Genomic DNA, 19,094 nt, shown 5'->3' with positions numbered 1-19,094 from the left:
AGCGGGGAGCCTGCTTCTCCCCCTGCCTGTCTCTCCCCCTGCTGTGCTTTCTCTCTCTCTGACAAATAAATAAATAAAATCTTTAAAAAAACAACAACAACAGTTTATTTCTCACAGTCTGGAGGCCGAGAAGTCCAAGATCAAGGCACTGGAAGATTTGATGTCTGGTGAGAACTTTTTTCCTGGTTCATAGATGCTGTGTCCTTTTGTGGCAGAAGGGGTTGAGGCGCTCATTGGGGTCTCTTTTGTAAGGGCACTAATCCCGTGACCTAATCACCTCCCAAAAGTCCCACCTCTGAATACCATCACAATGAGGATTAGGTTTCAATATATGACTTTTTTTTTTAAAAAAGATTTTATTTATTTATTTGACAGAGAGAGACAAAGCGAGAGAAGGAACATAAGCAGGGGGAGTGGGAGAGGGAGAAGTAGGCTTCCTGCAGGGCAGAGAGCCCAATGCGGGGCTTGATCCCAGGACCCTGGGATCACGACCTGAGCCGAAGGCAGACGCCTAACGACTGAGCCACCCAGGTGCCCCTCAATATATGACTTTTGAGGGGACACATTCAGTCAACAGCAAAAATTTTGTCTATAATGACATTCATGGTAACAAGATTTCATGTGTGGCCAAGAGTCAGAGACACTGTGTTTTAATCCTAAATCTGGGGAGTGGGTGTGTACATGTATAGGAAAAGATACCAGACAGGATAAAAAGCAAGATCCTACCACTGCATAAATTCAATTTCCTTTGTGAGATGGTTGCTGAAAAGTCTGATCTATAACTCTGCCTTCTTGAAATACATCTTAACTCCCCTAGTCATTCAGTGTTTACCATTTGCTCCCTCGGATTGTCAGGTTTTTAAAAACTATACAGTACAAGAATTGTCAAGTGTTTATTTCCTATCTACTCTGTCTCCTCAAAGAAATTGCCTGAAGGCAAGGGCTCTTTTCTTTGTCATTTTTGAGAGGTGCTCCATCATTGTTGACAAGAATAATAACAGTGGTGAAAGCGGAAAAGTTATGCCTTCTAGCCAGTAAATGAACAGGTTTGAGCGCCTGTGTGCTCAGCCCCACTACCTGGTTATGGGGTACCCCAAAAGAGGGCAGACAAGGCCCTTTTCCTTAAGGAGCCTGCAGCCTTATCTGTTCCTTCCTCAGCCTTATCTGTTCCTTCCTCAGCAGTTAAAAGCTGAGGAGACCGATTTTCCTACAGTCTAAGGGAGTCTATTGAATAGGTAAAAGGGGGGCAGTAGGCAAAGGGAGATGGATTTTCTCCCCGGCCTATCTTGTCCTAGTTGAGGACCCCGTAGGAGGCGCTCCAAAGGACCCTTCCATCGGTGTTCGGAGACGCTCAGCTCCCTCCCTCTTCTGGTTTTCCTTAGAAGGAGCCAGGAGAAACTGGAACGTCTAGACGGAGGGGAAGGTGACGGGGCGGGGGGTTCCTCTGCAGTTCCAGCTCCATCCTCCTGGTAGCCCCTCACTGATCTCGGGGCGGGAGACACGGGCTGAGTCCGAACACCCGCTTCCCGGGCTGGGCGGAGCGCAGTGCCTGGGCCGAGCCTCCCTCCCCTTAGATGCCCCGCCCCCGACACTCAAGCCCCGCCCCGCCGCTCAGGCCCCGCCCCTTCCCCGGCCCCCGACTGGGCTGCGCTCACTCCCCAGCCGGGGCCCGGGGAGCCTCCAGGCGGAGAGGCTCCCGCCCGCCCTGAGCAGCGGCCTCCGCATGGAGGGGCCGCTAGCTCTACTAGCGGGGTTGGGGCCGCTCCCGCCACCGCCGCCGCTGCGGGGAGGCGGGGCCGCCGCTGTTCCGGAGCCCGGAGCCCGGCAACACCCCGGACACGAGACGGCGGCGCAGCGGTACAGCGCCCGTCTGCTGCAGGCCGGCTACGAGCCCGAGAGGTGACGCCCAGGGCAGAGCGCGCGGGGCGCATCCGGGGCGGGCGCGGCGGCTCCGGGAACTCGGCGGCGCGGCGGGGGAGGGGAAGGGCAGGCCCCAGCACCCTTGCCCTCTAACGGCCTCAGCCCCTCACTTCCTGAACCCGGGCTCAGACGCCACGCACCTGGCTTTGGTTGGGGGATGCAGGCAGGCGCTGTGCAAAGGGTTAGGTGCTGCGCCGCATAGGGGAGCAGGTCAGAAAAACGCTTCCTAAAGTCTTAGCCCTGTATCGGACTTCGGTTACACACCCGACGATACCTGGTCCAAGTGGCTCCAGCTCCTGGGGTGGAAACAGTGCCTGTTGGAGTCCCTGTCCAACTTTGTTTACTCCTCCTTTAGCTGTTTCCGCCTAGAACTATCTCCAGAGTCTTACTGGCAGGTGTAGGTGTCCAGATGGATGCTTCCTCAGAGCCGGGTGAGGACGCTGCCCCCTCCTCACCATTCACTGAGGTCCGATGAGGCTGCCAGTGGAGGTCACCTTAGGGTTTCTCCTAAGATTCAGGACGCCCTCCTGCCCTTAGCCTGCTGGGGTGTGTGAGAGTCACTGGAGGAAGAGTGGGGGTGTTGAGCTGGGCCCCAGGGGTACTGGCTGAAAAGGAGACAGTGGCTAATCTCTGGATTGTATCACAGCTTGAAATGCAATCCCGCTGTCCTTCCGGTCCAGAGGCTTTGGGCTTCTTTCTCTGCTCCATCTGTTGGTGCTCAGCAGCTTGGGGAGGTGACCTGGAAGCTGGGTTTGGGGGGGGGGTGGTCTGGGGGAATTAGCCCTGCAGCTCTGCACAGGGGCTGGCGGCTTATGTAAGAACTTTTAAAGGCTTAAGGGGCTGCTGGGTGAAGCCTGGCCCCCCCTCCCCTGGCAGGCTGCCTCTCTAGAATTACTCAGGTTGGGGAAGCCCTGTCCTTCCTCCCGTCCTAGAAATCTAGCTCCTGGGGCCCAGGGTCCAGGGCAGTAGGGAGAGGCCAGATGAGGTGAGGGAGTAGGCTGGGGCACTTGGGGGCTTGATGGAGGCAGTGCCTTGGTTACACAGGTATTTCACAAGTATCATTTCAGAGCTCAGACTGGGGCCACGAAGGGGCGTTCCTTCTCCAGATTGTACTTGTGCACAAAGGAGCCATCCCACCCCCAGTCTTCGAAGAACCTGTGTCAAACCGGAGCCCCAGCTGGGTGGTGTAATGAGACTCCAGGCCTGCTGGCTAGACCTCCATCAGCTCTCACTGCCTTCGAGCTGTGCGAACAGGACAGGGTTGCATGAGAAATCCTGGGTCCTGGGTTTGAGGCTAGCGCTATTGTTCTCTGGCTTGAACTTGGGCAAGCCGAGTTCCTTGTTCCAGCTCAACAATGCCAATGTTTTTGTTACCTCTTCTCTCTGTCCCCACCCTCCCCTCAAAAGTGTTTTGAAATCTTGTCCCTTCAAATGGCCCCAGACCGGACAGAGACGTCTGGCTGCCCGCCTGGGCACTATTCCCCCACTACTCTGAAGGTGCTTAGGCCTGCACCTCTGCCCTACGGCCTTCACAGCTGCTAGGTGGGGAGCCTCAGGGGACCAACAGCCCTTCCTCATGCTGAGGAGGCCCACTGGTTGCCTCGGTGTCTCCTCCCCATGGAGGAAGCAGCTGGGGGAAGATCAGGAAGAGGGAGGAGGAAAGCCACGGGGATGGATTAATGGTCTCTGGAAAAGGACAGCCTAACCCAGGGCTGAGCCCAGGAGCTTAGAGTAATGAGGAGCCCTGACAGGTCAGAGCTGGAGGTGGCGTGGGGCAGCAGGAGGGGCGTAGGGCCATAAGTTCTGTCATCACTGGGAAAGTGACCCTCCCCATAACTCGGCCTGGCAGCCTCCTCCCCTGGGTCCAAGTTCTAGGCTGGGGCAGATGTCACATTAATTTCATTTGAGATGGCAGAATCCAGCTGCTGTCCTGTGCCCCAGCTCTGACCCATTCTGTAGGGGATAGTGCCCCAGAGCAGGTCCCTTAGAGATCTAGAGAGACCACAGGGGCAGCCTGTGTTCTTTTGCCGTTCCGGTCCCATCCTACTGCTACAAAGGTGCCCCCAGAGCAGCTCTGGGTGGCCAGGGTCCGTTCCCTGGATGGGAGAGGCTGGGCATCCCAGGGAGCCTCCCCTGGGCCTGGCTGCTACCAAACTGCTGAGAGGTAAACAAACGCAGCCTCCCAGGGCTGGGGGTCGGGGGGGGGGGGGCGGGGAGGACGGAGCACCACAGCCAGCCAGCCACCTTACCAGGAAGACTGTGTCCTTGCCCTGCCTTTCTCCCTCCTTACCAAGAAGTGAGCTGGGGGGACCACAGGAGGGGGAGGGAGGAGTTTGGGGGTGGGGGGATCCGCTCTCTAGTTTTTGGTCAGGGAGTAGCATTAGCAGTTCTGGTCACACAGAGGGAGGGTCTGTCCCCTGCCACCCCACCTCTCCTCATGTGAATCAATTTGCTACCAAATCTTAGTGCCCCCATGTAGAAATCTGGGTCTTGCTGGGCCCACAAACCTTTCCTCTCTGGGGTTAAGACTCCCATGATTATACACCACTTTCTGAGCTGGGGACAGGGTTGTGGGACCCAAGCACTGGATCAGGAAGCCAAGGCAGTACCCATCCTCCCTTGCTTGCTGAACTGAAGGTTTTGCAACTGTAAAGTGGGCCTACCTAATAGTTGGCAGCTAATGGACTGTAGAGTAAATGTGATCATTTCTGAAAAATGCCTTGTAAACTGCAGACGGCTTCAGGGCCGCCCAAAGGTCAGGGAATGTCATTGTTGAGAGTGCCTGCCCCCTAGGCATGATGCTGGGGGAGATGTTGCCCACTGGGGGGGTACAACCACAAACTCCAGTATGTTGGGGAGCTGTGAGCCCACACCAGTTCCTCAGGGCTCCAAGTCCCCGTCACAGTCTGGCCCTTGGTCTTGGGTAAAGGCAAACCGTGTTGGAGGTATCCCTGAGGTGGGGAATAGGACAAGGGGAGACGGGGGCCGGATGGCTGGGGGAGCCCAGACTGCGGCCACCCAGGTTGGGAGTGAACCTGGGAGCGAGCTGCGGGGGGGGGGGCGAGGAGGCGGGATGACAACGGGTGGAGGGGGCGTGTCCCGGCCTGGTTCAGTCCCCTCCCCCCACTGGATGCACACTCCCTCCCCCGCCCGGTACGCGGGGCCGCCGTGCCACTGCAGACGGCGGCGGGACCCGGCTCCGCGGGGCCTTTGTGCGGCGCGGGGCGGAGGCGGCGGCCTCCGGGGGAGGGGCGGGAGGAGAGGGCGGCGCCCCGGGCCCGCCTCGCCGCTGCCGCAGCCCCCGCCCCCGGCCCGCCTGGCCCGCGGCGGCAGCGTGGCCGCGGCGCGGCGTCAGCACAGCCGCGGCGACAGCAGCCACAGCAGCGGGGCGGCCCGCGCGGGTGTTTATGTCGGGTCGCGGTGTCTCCCAGCAGCATGGCGGACTACCTGATCAGCGGCGGCACCGGCTACGTGCCCGAGGATGGGCTCACCGCGCAGCAGCTCTTCGCCAACGCCGACGGCCTCACCTACAAGTAAGCGCCTGGGGGCCTCGGCCCCACCTCGGTGCACCCACCCGCGCGCCGCGATCCCCCGGCCCCGGCCCTGCACGTGCGCCGTTCCCCCCTCGGACGCCCGCGTTCTCCGGCCCCGATTCGAGTGACTTGGGGTGGGGGTGGGGGGCTGGGCGAAGGAAGGAAGGAGGCCCGCGCTGAGAGCAGACGGACGTGGCACAGCGACATCGCGGGCCCTCGGTGCCATGCCCCGTTTATGGTCGGATCCGGGTTCGGCCTGCCCCCTTCCTCCTCTCGTGGGCATTTTGGCCCCATGGAGGGGCCTTGGGGCATGTGGGAACTGGAGATGTGGGAGTTATGGAGAGACTTTTTCCAGACCTTGGTCCAGAACACCCTCTCGCTCCCAGCTCACATGAGTGCAGAAGGGACCCTGGAGCCCAGTTAAGGCAGCTGCTTGGGTGTTGCCTCCAGGTGAGGCCCAGCTGGCCAGTTGGGATGGCTCCTTTTTCCCACGGACCTGTGCAGCCTTCCTTCCACTTGTGCCCCGCGTGCCCGCTGGTTAGCACTAGTGCTCCCCTGGGCCTGGGTCTTCTGTGACTGCCACCCCAAGACCACCCCCCATGGGATTTTGGAGGAGGATGAGACCTCTCTCCGTTTGCCTCTGGCTTAGTTTGCTTTTCCACGGGCCCTGGGCCAGTTGTCCTGCGGGCTGCAGGCCTGGCACTAGCTCACCTCCTGGCTGCAGGACTGTGTCCATGCCAGGAAAGAGCATCAAAACCTGGGACTGGGAGGAGTGGGGTTGCTGGTAAGTCAAAAGCACCCCTGCCCTGTCTCCTGCCAGTCCCTGCCCTCGCCTGTAAGCATTCCTGCTTGGCAGGCAGTTTCCCTAGACACCAGGATTCCCAGTCATTCCCGAGTGGCGCGCTTGCCTGGCCGTGGCTGGGGTGTGTGGGCCAGGTGAGGGATATAGATAATGCTGAGAGAATGTCCAGGGGCCCAGACTCCAGCGTTTCTCCTCCTGCCTCTTGGTGAGCTACAGAAGCCTCCTCACTGTACAGAGGGCTGCCAAGGGGGCAGGGGCAGTTAAGGTTCTTTATTTGTTTGGGGGTCTTTGATGAAGGGGGAGAAAGTATCTCTTTGATATATTGTTCACTGGCATCTTCTAGGAAAACTCACTAGGGAAATTCCTAGGAGTTTCTCTAGGTTTGGGGCAGGTTAAAGACCCCACCCCTCCGATCCACCCTGGAGCTTTTCCTTCCTGCACTGGGGTGCCTGCTGCTTTGCTTAGTCCGGTTGGGAGTGTTCCTGAAGTTTGGAGCATTTGCTTTTGGGTGTGTCTGTCAAGGCCCTGTGACTTCAGGCAGATCGAGCCCATGGGGCCCCTGGGCTATGGCACTCTACTCTGCCATACCCCTGCAGGCCTACACTCTCCTGGGGATTGCTGTGACCGTGGCCCACCCTAGTGTGGGCAGCCCCCAGTGTTGTGAGCTGCCATGCTTTGACCAGGGCCCCGGTGTCCTGGTCCTAACAGCTGTGAAGCCCCCTTCCACCCTTTTCCCATCCCAGGCCATGTCTGTGGGTTGTCCCAGTCCAACTGGAGTGGAGTGCCTGCTCTGTCCGAACACGCCCCATGCTCAGCCCCCTGGGGTCCCTCCATGCTGTTCTGAACCCCGTGTGACTCAGCAGCCCCGGCCCTGGGCTGTGCAGCTTGTCCTGTGCTTTGTGGTGTTCATGCCATGCTGCACTACTAAATGGTTTTCGGGTTCATTCCGTGTTTGCTGACTGTCTCCCCCTATCAAGATGGAGAAGTGTTCAAGGGCAGGCACTGTATGTGCTCTGGGTGTCATTACAGGAACTTCTGTGTCCCTCCATAACTCTGAGCCCTGAAGGCAATGGACATTTGGGGCCAACCGCCTTGGTGGCGCCCCAGGTCCACAGACCTTCTGCTGGCTTCGGCTCTAGGTCTCTGGGCTGGAGTCAGCAAGATGCTTGTGGGGGGCTTGAGGGGGTGCTTCAAGCCCTGACCAGGGAATCGCCAGGATCAGAGGGCTCCCCTCTTCCCAACCCCATGCTGCCTCCCCTAGGCATGGCAGGCCCCGCCCCTTTTGGGGACCCCTCCCCACCCAGTAACATTCACTTTTCTGTCTTCACAGCGACTTCCTGATTCTCCCAGGATTCATAGACTTCATAGCTGATGAGGTGGTGAGTACCTCTTCTGCTGACCTGGGGGGAGAGGGACCAGGTATGTGGTAGAAGAGGCTGGCTTCTTGCTCAAGGGCAGGGTGTGGGAGAGACTTTTCTTGGGCATGTAGCCTTTATTGCCGCCAGAGAAACTGGCACAGTGCAGTGGGTCATGTCTAATGGGGCAAAGGCAGCCTTGGGGATTCGGGGGTATGCGGAGCGGTGGGCCTGGCACAGGGCGGGAGGGCTGTCACTGACAGAGCCTGTAGCGAGGTTCAAAAAGGCCCTGGGAGGGGATGGGCATGGGTATGGCAGCCCTCTTACCATAGACAGGAAGGATTAGATTTTGTCTGAAATGCTGAGCAAGGACATGACAGGAGCCAGTACAATTCTGGAGACTTTGGATGAGGTGGACACACTTGTTTGTGGATCTGTAATGCACAGGAATTGGCAAGAGGATTCGAAAGAATTAGATTTTGGACAAATACAAGGAAACACGGTGCCTCGCTTTATTGGAGGGGCTCAGCAATGAGCCAAGTGAATGAACAATGTTCTTTACACAATTAAGATATGACAAGCTCGTAGAAGCCAAGGGGTAAGTGCTGACAAGTATAAATCATTTCACGGAAAAGTTAGATTCTTCTTTTTTTTTTTTTTTTAAGATTTTTATTTATTTGTCAGAGAGACAGCAAGAGAAGAGCACAAGCAGGGGGAGCGGCAGACAGAGGGAGAGGGAGAAGCAGGCTCCCCGCTGAGCAAGGAGCTAGATATGGGACTCGATCCCAGGACCCTGGGGTCATGATCTGAGCTGAAGGCAGAGGCTTAACCCACTGAGCCACCCAGGCGCCCCAAGTTAGATTATTCTATGATGAATTCATGCACGTTAAAGAAATAGTTTCCTGGGGCGCCTGGGTGGCTCAGTTGGTTAAGCGACTGCCTTCGGCTCAGGTCATGATCCCAGGGTCCTGGGATCGAGTCCCGCATCGGGCTCCCGGATCGTCGGGGAGCCTGCTTCTCCCTCTCCCACTCCCCCTGCTTGTGTTCCCTCTCTCGCTGTGTCTCTCTCTGTCAAATAAATAAATAAAATCTTTAAAAAAAAAAAAAAAGAAATAGTTTCCTTTGTTGGTGTTACTGATGTTTATTCAGGTCTGAACCTCAAGAAAGACCAAAGGCCCCAGTGTGCCTGGATCACTCTTGTATCAGGGAGACTCCCGTCCAGCCTGTGTAGCCAGTGCTGATGCGGACGGATTTTTAGGGGAGAATTTGGGCTATTCTGGACCTGTACCTTATGATGGCAAGCAGGATGTCTTGGTTCAGCTGTTCAATTTAACAAAGTTTACCAGGCCCTCTGGCTTTGTGCCAGACCTTGGGCAGGGTGTGAGGAAGAAAGGGATGGAAAAGTCCCCTCCTGGCTATCAAGGGTCTCCCTGTCCTGTGGCCTAGGTCGGGAAGGCTGCGTGGCTCTTCTCTTGTGGTATGATGGGAGAGGAGAAGGTGGAGTTCTCTAGACTGCAGGGCCATGGTTCTGAACCAGGTTCTGTGAGATGGACTTCAGGGGCCTACGAATCTCCAAAAATTCTATACCAAAGTCTGAGTGCTTTGGAGGCTAGGATCCACAAGCTGTTGGCCTGAATCTCAGAGGCAGATTCCTCCCCAATGTGTATTTGCAGCTCTGACCTCTCCCCTGAGTGGCAGACCCTTGGTTCCCTACTTTCCTGGAGGTCTGATAGACTCCTTCCTGCGCCTTCTCCTCCCAGTCACAGCCTCTCCCGCCTGGCCCTGCCCAGCAGCCTCCTTGGTGGCCTCCCTGCCTCAGGCCTTGTCACGTAGAGTCCATTCTCCACATCAGAGCCTGAGCGAGCTCTTTAAAACATAAAGCAGAGGCGCCTGGGTGGCTCAGTCGTTAAGCATCTGCCTTCGGCTCAGGTCGTGATCCCAGGGTCCTGGGATCGAGCCCCGCATCGGGCTCCCTGCTCAGCGGGAAGCCTGCTTCTCCCTCTCCCACTCCCCCTGCTTGTGTTCCCTCTCTCGCTGTCTCTCGCTCTGCCAAATAAATAAAATCTTAAAAAAAAAATCTATAAAACACAAAGCAGAGCATGTCTCTCCTCTGCCTGAGACCCTCCTGTGGCTTCTCCTCCTAGCATCGAATCTGAGTTCCTCTCCGTGGCCTTCAAGGCTATACATCCTCACCACCCACCCACCCCCCTGCCTGCCTCTCGCCCCTTAGCCCCTGCCTGCCCCCCCTCTTCTACTGTGCTAGCCTTTTTCTGTGTTAAATACACCTCAGGAAGACTGGGAACAGAGGCCAGGTTCACACACACAGCTCCCTCTGCCTGCAGCGACAGTCCCTCAGACTCTGACTTGATTGGTTCTCACTTGTCACACCCCAAGAGAGAGGCTTCCCCTGAGCACCACATCCTTCTTCCTGTGGCCACTTGGATTTGTTGTCTTTCTTTGGAGCCTTTATCCTGACTGAAATAATCTCGTTTTTTGTGTTTGTCATCTTTCTTTCCAAGTAGACTGTAACCTCCAGGAGGGATGGCAGGGTCCTTACCTGCCGTGTCCACTGCTGGATCTGCAGGCCTGTCCTGGTGCCGGGGACCCATAGGAGCTCAGTAAATGTTTGTTGATTGAACGGTAAAACTCTTCACATAGACCGTGCCTCTATTCTCAGGACCTGACTTCAGCCCTGACTCGGAAGATCACCCTGAAGACGCCGCTGATCTCCTCCCCAATGGACACTGTGACAGAAGCCGACATGGCCATTGCCATGGCTGTGAGTCAGGCACTGGGGTGAGGGTGGGGGTGCTGAACGTGGGGGGCTGGATTCAGAAGTGGGGTTTGCAGAGCCAGAGGGTTGGCGCCTGGCACTGATCCTGCTTCCCTTCCACCCCAGCTGATGGGCGGTATTGGTTTCATTCACCACAACTGCACCCCGGAGTTCCAGGCCAATGAGGTGCGGAAGGTCAAGGCAAGTACCAGGCCTGTCCCCAGAAACAAGATTCGACCTGGCCGCCCCCTCCTTTGCTATCCCTGCAGGCTGGTGCATCCCCTGGCTGACTCCTGTGGGCTCTTGTCCGCCCTTCTCCTCACTGGGGACACAGGGCCCAGCCCTCATTCGCCCACTGGCCCATCTCCCCATTGAGAGCCCTGCTTCCTCTGTGGCATGGCTGGCTGCACACCACCTCCGGCCTTCTTCCAGCCTTTTCCTTCCCCGTCTCCACCCACAGAAATTTGAACAGGGCTTCATCACGGACCCCGTGGTGCTAAGCCCCTCGCATACCGTGGGCGACGTGTTGGAGGCCAAGATTCGGCATGGCTTTTCCGGCATCCCCATCACGGAGACAGGCACCATGGGCAGCAAGCTGGTGGGCATTGTAACCTCCCGAGACATTGACTTTCTTGCCGAGAAGGACCACACCACCCTCCTTAGTGAGGTATGTGCAGGGCAGAGGGAGGACCGCACATCCTGGGGCCTCAGGCTGGTGCCTGTGACCAGGGACCAGAGGGAGGCCTGGCTCCCTTCTCTCTCACCTGCCAACCTGCAGGCAAATGTTCCTGACTCCACAGGTGATGACTCCGCGGAATGAGCTGGTGGTGGCTCCGGCGGGCGTAACGTTGAAAGAGGCAAATGAGATTCTGCAGCGCAGTAAGAAAGGTACCTGGGAGTGGGCAGAAAGCTCAAGACCCCCCAGTCTGGCTCCCAGTACCCCAGGCCCGCTGTTCCTTCGGAGCTTTGTAGATTGTCCCAACAACCAGACTGGCTGGGCCTTAGGGAAGGTTTGAATAATCCCGGGTTGGAGCATGAATCCTGAGATCCTTTTCTGGCTTAGGAAAACCTGTCCCTTATTCAGCATCTTCACACTGTGTCTCCCCATAAAGCTCGTCCTGTGAAATGCTCATCACTAAAAAAGTCTGAAACGTGCTGCTTTCTATCTCCCATATCCCACTAAAAAATTGAATGTCAACTTATTAAAGGCTCTGAGAAGTCCTGCAGTTAAGTTTATTTGACATTGGGGCTGCTGACACAATATTCATTAGGTCCCCATGGGAGACACTGGGCAGTGCCTTCCTGGCTCATACTGGATTGTTTTCTGGGGGTGGTATTGGAGAGAGTACGTGTTCCTCTCTGCAAGACAGCCTTACATTTGTGCCTTGGCTAGGAGTTTTCGACCACTGTGGCCTGTGGCCTAGCCGGTGAAAGGCTGCCAGTGCTCGGGGGCCACCCACCCAGCCTGGTTGGGCCGCAGGGCAGGAAGAGCTCCGGACCCCACTTGGCTCCGACGTTTCTTTGCTTCCTGTTCCTTGGGCAGGGGGCCAGATCCCTAGGAGCATTTCCTGGGTGGGTGCTGTCACCTAGTGGCTGGTCTGGGTACTTCAGTAGAATCTCTGGCCTGGTCTGTTCTGTCCTTACCATCCTGGACTCCCACTCCAGCCCCAAGAGGCCTGCTCCTTCACCTAACCTCTGCACTCCTCATCAGGGAAGCTGCCCATTGTCAACGATCGTGATGAGCTGGTGGCCATCATTGCCCGCACTGACCTGAAGAAGAACAGGGATTACCCTCTGGCCTCCAAGGACTCCCACAAGCAGCTGCTGTGTGGGGCGGCTGTGGGCAGCCGTGAGGATGACAAGTACCGCCTGGACCTGCTCACCCAGGCGGGCGCTGACGTCATAGTGCTGGTATGTGAGCACTGCGCCCGGGCACGGTGGTTCAGGAGGGCAGACGCTTACTGAGACCGGGGTTTGCCCCTAATGCAGCCTGGAATCGGAATTAGGAGGGTCACTGGTACTCTGATGGCTCAGGGCAAACTGGGGGCCCCTTGGAGGGCCCTCCGCACCCTAATACTTAGAGCTCACATTCTTTGAGGACCCCCCGCTTGCCGGGTCCTGCACTAAGACCTTTATGTGGATGAACTCATTTGATCCTCACCACGGCTCCCTGAGGTTCAATCCCACACCCATCCGTCCGATGAAGACACCAGGGTGGGCGAAATTCAGTAATTTCATCTGGTAGTGAGTTGGTGGGAACAGGCTGTGGCCCCAGGCAACACCTCCTTGCGGTGAGGACCGGTCCATACAGCGGGTATGACGGGACTTTGTCTGCTCTGAGACCACAAACTAGTGGTGCTCAACCTTCGAGACTCAGTCTGCTGAGAGCTATCAAGTGTTTCCCCAGCGGGAAAAAAAAAAGAGCTTTCTCAACATTTTTCGTACAATTTCAGGAGTTTGTCTGCTCTGATTCCCCTCCCCCGGTGAGGACTGTTAGCCACGGAAGCTTGAGCTTTCCTGTCCCCCTCCTCACAGGACTCCTCCCAGGGGAACTCCGTGTATCAGATTGCCATGGTGCACTACATCAAGCAGAAATACCCCCACCTCCAGGTGATTGGGGGGAATGGTGAGTGCGGGGGCCCCCGGCAGCCCCCTGCCCTTGCTCTCGCACTGCGTAACTTTTCCTCTGTCCTTCAGCATCCCTAGGTGATGGCATTGCCCCTGCATGGGGGCAGAGGGCTGAAGGAATGGGCTTGGTCCCTGGGGGTTGGGGTGGGGGGGCTAGAATGGGGTCCCAGGCAGCCCCAGGGTAAGGCAAGGACATCCCATACTCACACTGTTCCTCTTTCCCCGCTCCTCCAAACCCTCCTCCCCACCCCACCCCCCAGTGGTGACAGCGGCTCAGGCCAAGAACCTGATTGATGCTGGTGTGGACGGGCTGCGTGTGGGCATGGGCTGTGGTTCCATCTGCATCACCCAAGAAGGTAGGTGTCAGGAGAGCGATGCCAACAGGAACGTCCTGCTGGCCCTCCCCAGGCTCTGGGCCCCCACTCTTGTCCCAGAGATGCATGCCGAGTGCGCGCTGTGCCAGGCCCCTTCCCAGGATGGGGGTCAGGGGGTGACCTGGGCTCAGACTCTGTCCATCTGGCCTAGTGACTTGCGGGAGGCTGGTGCAAGATAAGGTTACTGGGAGTTTTGGGAGTGTGCCAGCCTGCTTCTCAGAGTCTGGTCAAGAAGGCCCGATCTGGAGGCGCAAGGCTGGTGTGGCTACATCTCTGAGGGGCTCCTTGGAAGCCCGCTCAGAGTTGGGATAAGCTTTGTGACAAGGCAGATAATTAAGATGTGGAGCTAGCATGTCCCTGAATGTGTAAGGACATGGAGCCTCACCACTGTGCAGCGGTAGTGGGGGAGGGGGTCCACTCGGTCACAAAGCCCTTCTACGGGGCGCGCTCCTGACCACGAAGTGGGGGAGTGTGAGACCCTGATGCATGGCCCCGTGTGCTTGAGGGGTGCTCCCCGGAGGCTGGTGTCTGACTTGTGGGTCCTGGCTTGGCCTGAGGGGATGTATCTGGCCCCTTGGGTGAGGGTCATTTCTCCACAACACCGAGTGACCCGTTTGGTCTTGTCTGCCCAAAACGTCTCCTCCTTTTGGTCTTCAGAGCCTCTGCTAAGCCTTCGCCCTAGCTGACCACCATGGTAAATGTGGGCCTTCACTCGGTGACTCGACAAATATTAATCGAGCGCCTGTTATGTGTCAGGCCCCGTTCTAACTCTTGGGATGCAATAGGGACAAAACAAACCACAGGTACTTCCCGAGAGGGCCTCTCCTCCACTTTATCCAGCTTCACCTCCGTCCCGAGATAAGTGCTAGTTCCTTAGACTTCCCACTTACAACCTCATACTTTAAAGACCTTGGACAGTTAAACTCGGAGGAATGCACACCAGTATCCCGAAGGGGGCTGTGAGTACCTCACCCTGGGAACAGGCTTTGCAAATGAGAGAGGTTGAGAGAGACGTTGAGCTTGGGGAACCCCCAGCCCCAAGCCCACCGGTCTGGGGGTGGGGGCGCTATGCTCTGAAGGCCGTCAGAATCCTGCATGGTGCTGTTCTGGGTGGGGTGGGCCAGGTCCCTGGAGTGCCGTCGCCCCTACTGTTCTTTGCTGCCGCCTGCCTTGTGCCCCAGAAATACCGTCCAGCCTCGTCCCTTCTCCCAAGCGGGGGCGGGGGCGCATGGACAAAGGGGCCTCTACCTGGTTCCTGCGTTGCCGTTGGCACCTCTGACTGGCGTGCCCTCCCGCAGTGATGGCGTGTGGTCGGCCCCAAGGCACCGCCGTGTACAAGGTGGCTGAGTACGCCCGGCGCTTTGGGGTGCCGGTCGTCGCCGACGGTGGCATCCAGACCGTGGGGCACGTGGTCAAGGCCTTGGCCCTGGGAGCCTCGACAGGTGAGGGGGTCTGCTGGGGATTGGGCAGGCTGGTGGGGGGCTGGGAGCTGGGCGAGGGCAGTAGGAGGTCTGTGGGGCTAGAGGCACTGACCCCTGAACCACTACAGTGATGATGGGCTCCCTGCTCGCCGCTACCACGGAGGCTCCCGGCGAGTACTTCTTCTCGGACGGGGTGAGGCTCAAGAAGTACCGGGGCATGGGCTCCTTGGATGCCATGGAGAAGTGCAGCGGCAGCCAGAAACGATACTTCAGGTGCCCTGCTTCGGAACCCCGGCCCCAGGCAGATGAGCCCACAGCCCTCCGGCGTCCACGCCGCCCGTGACTTCCCCATGTGGTGCCCCGTCTCCGTATTCCTGTTCTGCAACCCGAGGCACAGGGTGCAAGTCGTGGCCCTGGGGTAGTACCTGGGCCATCTGACCCGGCACCCCGGGAGTGGCTGCTCTGGGGGGCCTTCTGGGTGGTATCCCCTCTGCTGGTACCCTCAGGAGGCGGGGGGGGCTCCCCTGAGCCATGGGCCGCTTGGCTCAGTCTCTTTGCCCTCCACGCAGTGAGGGGGATAAGGTGAAGATCGCACAGGGCGTCTCAGGCTCCATCCAGGACAAAGGCTCCATTCAGAAGTTCGTGCCCTACCTCATAGCAGGTATCCAACATGGCTGCCAGGATATCGGTGCCCGTAGCCTGTCTGTCCTGCGGTGAGTGCTGTGACTGGGGGGTGGGGGGTGGGGACGGGACCCAGGAGGCTCCTGGCTCCTCCCTGCTTCCTCTCTTTCTTGCTCTGTCCTCGGTGTCCCTGATGCGCTCCACCTACCTGCCTGCAGGTCCATGATGTACTCAGGAGAGCTCAAGTTTGAGAAGCGGACCATGTCGGCTCAGATCGAGGGTGGCGTCCATGGCCTGCACTCGTAAGTGTGGTGGCCTCCTCGCCCCCGCTGGCTGGCACTGGGTCGGGCAGGTGGGGCCGTGGTTCAGAGGCCAAGCTGAGGTTTCAGGGAACCCGTGGACCGTCTGCTCCAGGGATGGATGCTGCTGCAGGATGACCCCATCAGCCTGTCCTACAGGGCCTAGCGCACCCTTGACCCCTGTCCTTTAGCCCCCCCGCGCAGGCAGGCCCCTCCCCTCCCCTCAGGCATCTCCCCGAGCAGGGCATGGGAGGTGTGGCCGCTGGCCCCTCCTGGGCTCCCAGTCCCTTGCTTGCTCAGAAGCTTGGTGGCTGGTGGCAGGGGCTGGTGGCGCTGGGCTCGTGCTGGTGGCAGCACCAGGCAGGCAGGCGGAGGCCGGGGGCACGAGCCCCCTGGCGGGGAGAAGGGCAGAGAGACAGACGCCAGGGCCGGCGCTGGGGCGGCCGCGGGCGGGGGCAGTGCTAGTTGGCAGCGGTCGTTGCAGAGGCATGCGTCCCCGCCCTGGTCGAGAGGGCCTGTCCCCCCAGGCATCGGCTGGCGTCTAACCTGTGTCTCTTTCTGCCCCATCCTCCCGTAGCTATACCTTTCTGCCGTGTAAGTAACCGCGCTGCCCGGGCCAAGTGTAGAGTAGAGCAGGGGCAGTCTGGGTGGGACGTGGGCTGGGGGCGGGGGCCCTCGGGTCGGGGGTGGCACTCGGGTGTGATCAGGGGACACGGAGCCTAGGACCGGCACCGAGCTCTGGGGGCAGCCAACCGTGGCCCCTCCTTCAGTGGAAACAGCCCCTGCTGGGGTGCGGACAGATGTCCCTGACCACAGGCCTGAGGTTTCCCTGTCTTGGACTGGACCCAACGACCACAAGGGGCCTAGGCCACTGTGTGTGCAGGGGTGGGGTGGAGACAGGGGCGGCAGAGGTGCAGCTTGGTCTGAGCTTGCTCTAGGAGGATGGACTGTCTTCTTTAGCTGTGTCTCCATCCCCAGCATTGAGGACAGTCTGCTCAGCTGCGGCTGTGGCCAGAAGGAGCATGGCTGTCTCTGGACCTGGCGTGGTTCCTTCAGGACCCTTGGCCTGGGGAACACAGAGGCACAGGGCCTGCCCTTTCCCTCCCCCCTGCCCCCCATGTGGGGGTGCCCTGGCAGCCCAAGGCCTAATGGCAAGGGGATCTGGGAAAGGAGCAGGGTCCAGACACCCACTCTTGGCTTCCCTTTGCCTTGTCCCCACAGTTACGAGAAGCGGCTGTACTGAGGATGGTGGTGGAAGCCGGGGCAGTGGAGGGGGTGCGCCCCAGGGTGCCCCTTTGAGCACCGCCTCCCTCCATAACTGAGTGGTCCATAGATTTGCACTACGGATTCCCCAGCTCCTTTCCAGGGAGAGAGGAGGGGAGCCCCCGAGGGTCTGCGGCAACCCCTGGTCATCCCCTGCAGAGTCAGGACTGCTCCTGGGGCTCGGCTGCCCTGGGGGTCCTCCCGGGTTCCCCCTCCTTCAGTCCCTCTGAGCCTAGCCAGCCTGGGCTCTCAGGCCCTGTGCCTGCCTCAGGTCTCTCTCACTGCAGCCTGCTCCGGCCTGGCGCCCACCCCTGGGGCAGGTGGCCCCTCCTGGCTTCCGTAGGGCACCTCCTTCCCCAACCCCCAACCCCGAAATGGTGCTCTCCTGGCCCTGCCTCTGGCCCCTTCCTGGGCTGCTGCCCCCTCAGCCATGTGGCACTTCTGGGCTCCTGACCTAGGCCAGAGGGAGGTCTCTGCCCCCTTCCCCTGGCCCTAGGCTACCCAGGCCCAGCTCCTCAGGCCACTCCCCCCGTCCCTGGCCCTGGGGAGGAGGCTACCCATCATTCCTGACTCACCATCATCCCCAGGTGTACCATTCCTGCCCTCTCCTCTCAGCTGCAGTCGAAGGCTTTAACTTTGCACACTTTGGGGTCACAGTTGCGTCATTGTATATTAAATAATCTGAATAAATCAAGAGGTCTCAATACCTCTGCCGTCCTCTCTCTGCCCCGTGTCCACTGGGCAGTTGGCCCCTATCCTGGTGGTGAGCTGGAGCCCCGAGCCCCTATCAGAGCTGGGCTGGAGGCGGGGGCACCAGGCCCAGCCTCCCCAGGAAGGTGAGGAGGGCATTATAGGACTCTAGGGGGGTACTGGCACAAGTGGGCCACATGGTGGGGGTGGGGGGGGTCTCCCAGGCCTGTGCCTTCCCCGGCAATGCTCCCGCTGCCCATGCCCAGCAGCCCACGCAGGCGGACGGTGTGGCAGAGGGGCCACCGAGGCTGTAGAAGACGAGCGTCGGGAGCCTCACCGGTAGCTGCCCGCAAGTCCCCACTGTGGCCTCGTGACACCAAACGGTGCAGCCTGGACGCAGGCGGGAGTAGAGCATGGCTGTGGCCCTGACCTGCAGCCGCATCAGCGGACACCCGTGGGTGGGTACCAGGGAGAGGGGGGGCTCAGCTCCCACGGTGCATCTGCAGCTCAGGCCCCGTGTCCCAGCCTCAAACCCCTCCTGGTGGGGACGCACTGACACATGGGCTGCTGAATAGCCTGGGGGGGGGGTCTTGGGGCATTTACCTTGTCTTCCTCTGCCTCTGTTGCAGTTGGGCAGTGGGCACGCAGGCGTGCCACCCGGTTACAGACACCACTCAGGAGCGGGAGCGAAGATGGCCTGAATGCTCCAGGGGCGGGAATGAGCAGAGGGTGCAGAAACAAAACCCTAGTTCGTGGGTCATGAATAGCTGGAAACATTCCCCTGGCTGTCAGGGAGGGGCTGCCTCAGGCTACTCTGGGTGAGCCTGCTGGTACCTGCCCGCTCCCAGACCCTTCTGGAAAGAGCCCCTTGGTCTGCGGCCAGCCTTTCACGGTGGCATCTTCAGGGGTGAGAAGGGAAGAGCTGGAGGGCAGGACTGTTGGGTAGGTTCAGAGCTGGTTCAGTGACTGCTCCAGGGTGTGGCCAAGTGCCTGGGTCATTGAGAGCCCCCGGAGGCCTTGCATCCTGCAGTCTGTGGTCTCAGTGAGCACCTAAGAGCCCAAGGTGACCCCAGCTAAGTGGGAGAAGGATACACGGATACCAAGGGATGGTAAATGCTGAGAGAGGATGGACCAAAATGAGGTCATGTTTCATACTTTGTCCTGCACGTTGGTTTACCAAAACCGTGCAAGAATCGGCTTGACTAGCAATTGAGAGATGGAAAAGATCTAAGGGTTTTTAGAGAACTACAGAGTCAGTCGGCATCAAGGGTGTGCGTGGTTCAAAGGGAGAATTTTCCTTTTGAGCTAGACCCAACCGGTCAATTAGAGCTGACCAGGAGAATGGGTTACCTTGTAAAAATGACCTTCCCATTACTTGAGGTATGTTAGCCTGAGTTTGGCGCTTCTAGAGGAAA

The 19,094-nt window shown here is 58.8% G+C and overlaps 1 protein-coding gene across 2 annotated transcripts; it reads left to right on the top strand.

Moving 5' to 3' along the window:
• The first annotated feature begins 1,654 nt into the window (after positions 1 to 1,654).
• IMPDH1 (inosine monophosphate dehydrogenase 1) lies at positions 1,655 to 17,695 on the top strand. 2 transcript variants are annotated; one of them, XM_035021057.1, is made up of 15 exons: positions 1,655 to 1,899; positions 5,355 to 5,453; positions 7,586 to 7,634; positions 10,288 to 10,389; positions 10,510 to 10,584; positions 10,844 to 11,050; positions 11,184 to 11,271; positions 12,095 to 12,294; positions 12,919 to 13,009; positions 13,272 to 13,367; positions 14,684 to 14,827; positions 14,935 to 15,079; positions 15,376 to 15,519; positions 15,646 to 15,729; positions 16,948 to 17,695. In XM_035021057.1, exons 1-15 carry the CDS (start codon positions 1,724 to 1,726, stop codon positions 16,967 to 16,969), a joined length of 1,722 nt encoding a protein of 573 aa, XP_034876948.1. In that variant the 5' UTR covers positions 1,655 to 1,723; the 3' UTR covers positions 16,970 to 17,695. The 2 variants fall into 2 exon arrangements, with proteins under 2 accessions (XP_034876948.1, XP_034876947.1); XM_035021056.1 differs by having other exon boundaries at positions 5,352 to 5,453.
• Positions 17,696 to 19,094: the final 1,399 nt, after the last annotated feature.

This window comes from Mirounga leonina, unplaced genomic scaffold (genome assembly GCF_011800145.1).
Source record: "Mirounga leonina isolate KUSES-001 unplaced genomic scaffold, KU_Mleo_1.0 Mir_174, whole genome shotgun sequence".
Taxonomy (NCBI): domain Eukaryota; kingdom Metazoa; phylum Chordata; class Mammalia; order Carnivora; family Phocidae; genus Mirounga; species Mirounga leonina.
This window is presented reverse-complemented; position numbering and strand designations above follow the sequence as displayed.

Bases quoted from the DNA above. Each gene is read 5' to 3' on its own strand.
- IMPDH1 (XM_035021056.1), top strand. From the start codon at position 1,724: ATGGAGGGGCCGCTAGCTCTACTAGCGGGGTTGGGGCCGCTCCCGCCA. The intron at 10,585-10,843 runs GCAAGTACCAGG...CTCCACCCACAG, and splicing joins ATGAGGTGCGGAAGGTCAAG to AAATTTGAACAGGGCTTCAT. The intron at 11,272-12,094 runs GTACCTGGGAGT...ACTCCTCATCAG, and splicing joins TCTGCAGCGCAGTAAGAAAG to GGAAGCTGCCCATTGTCAAC.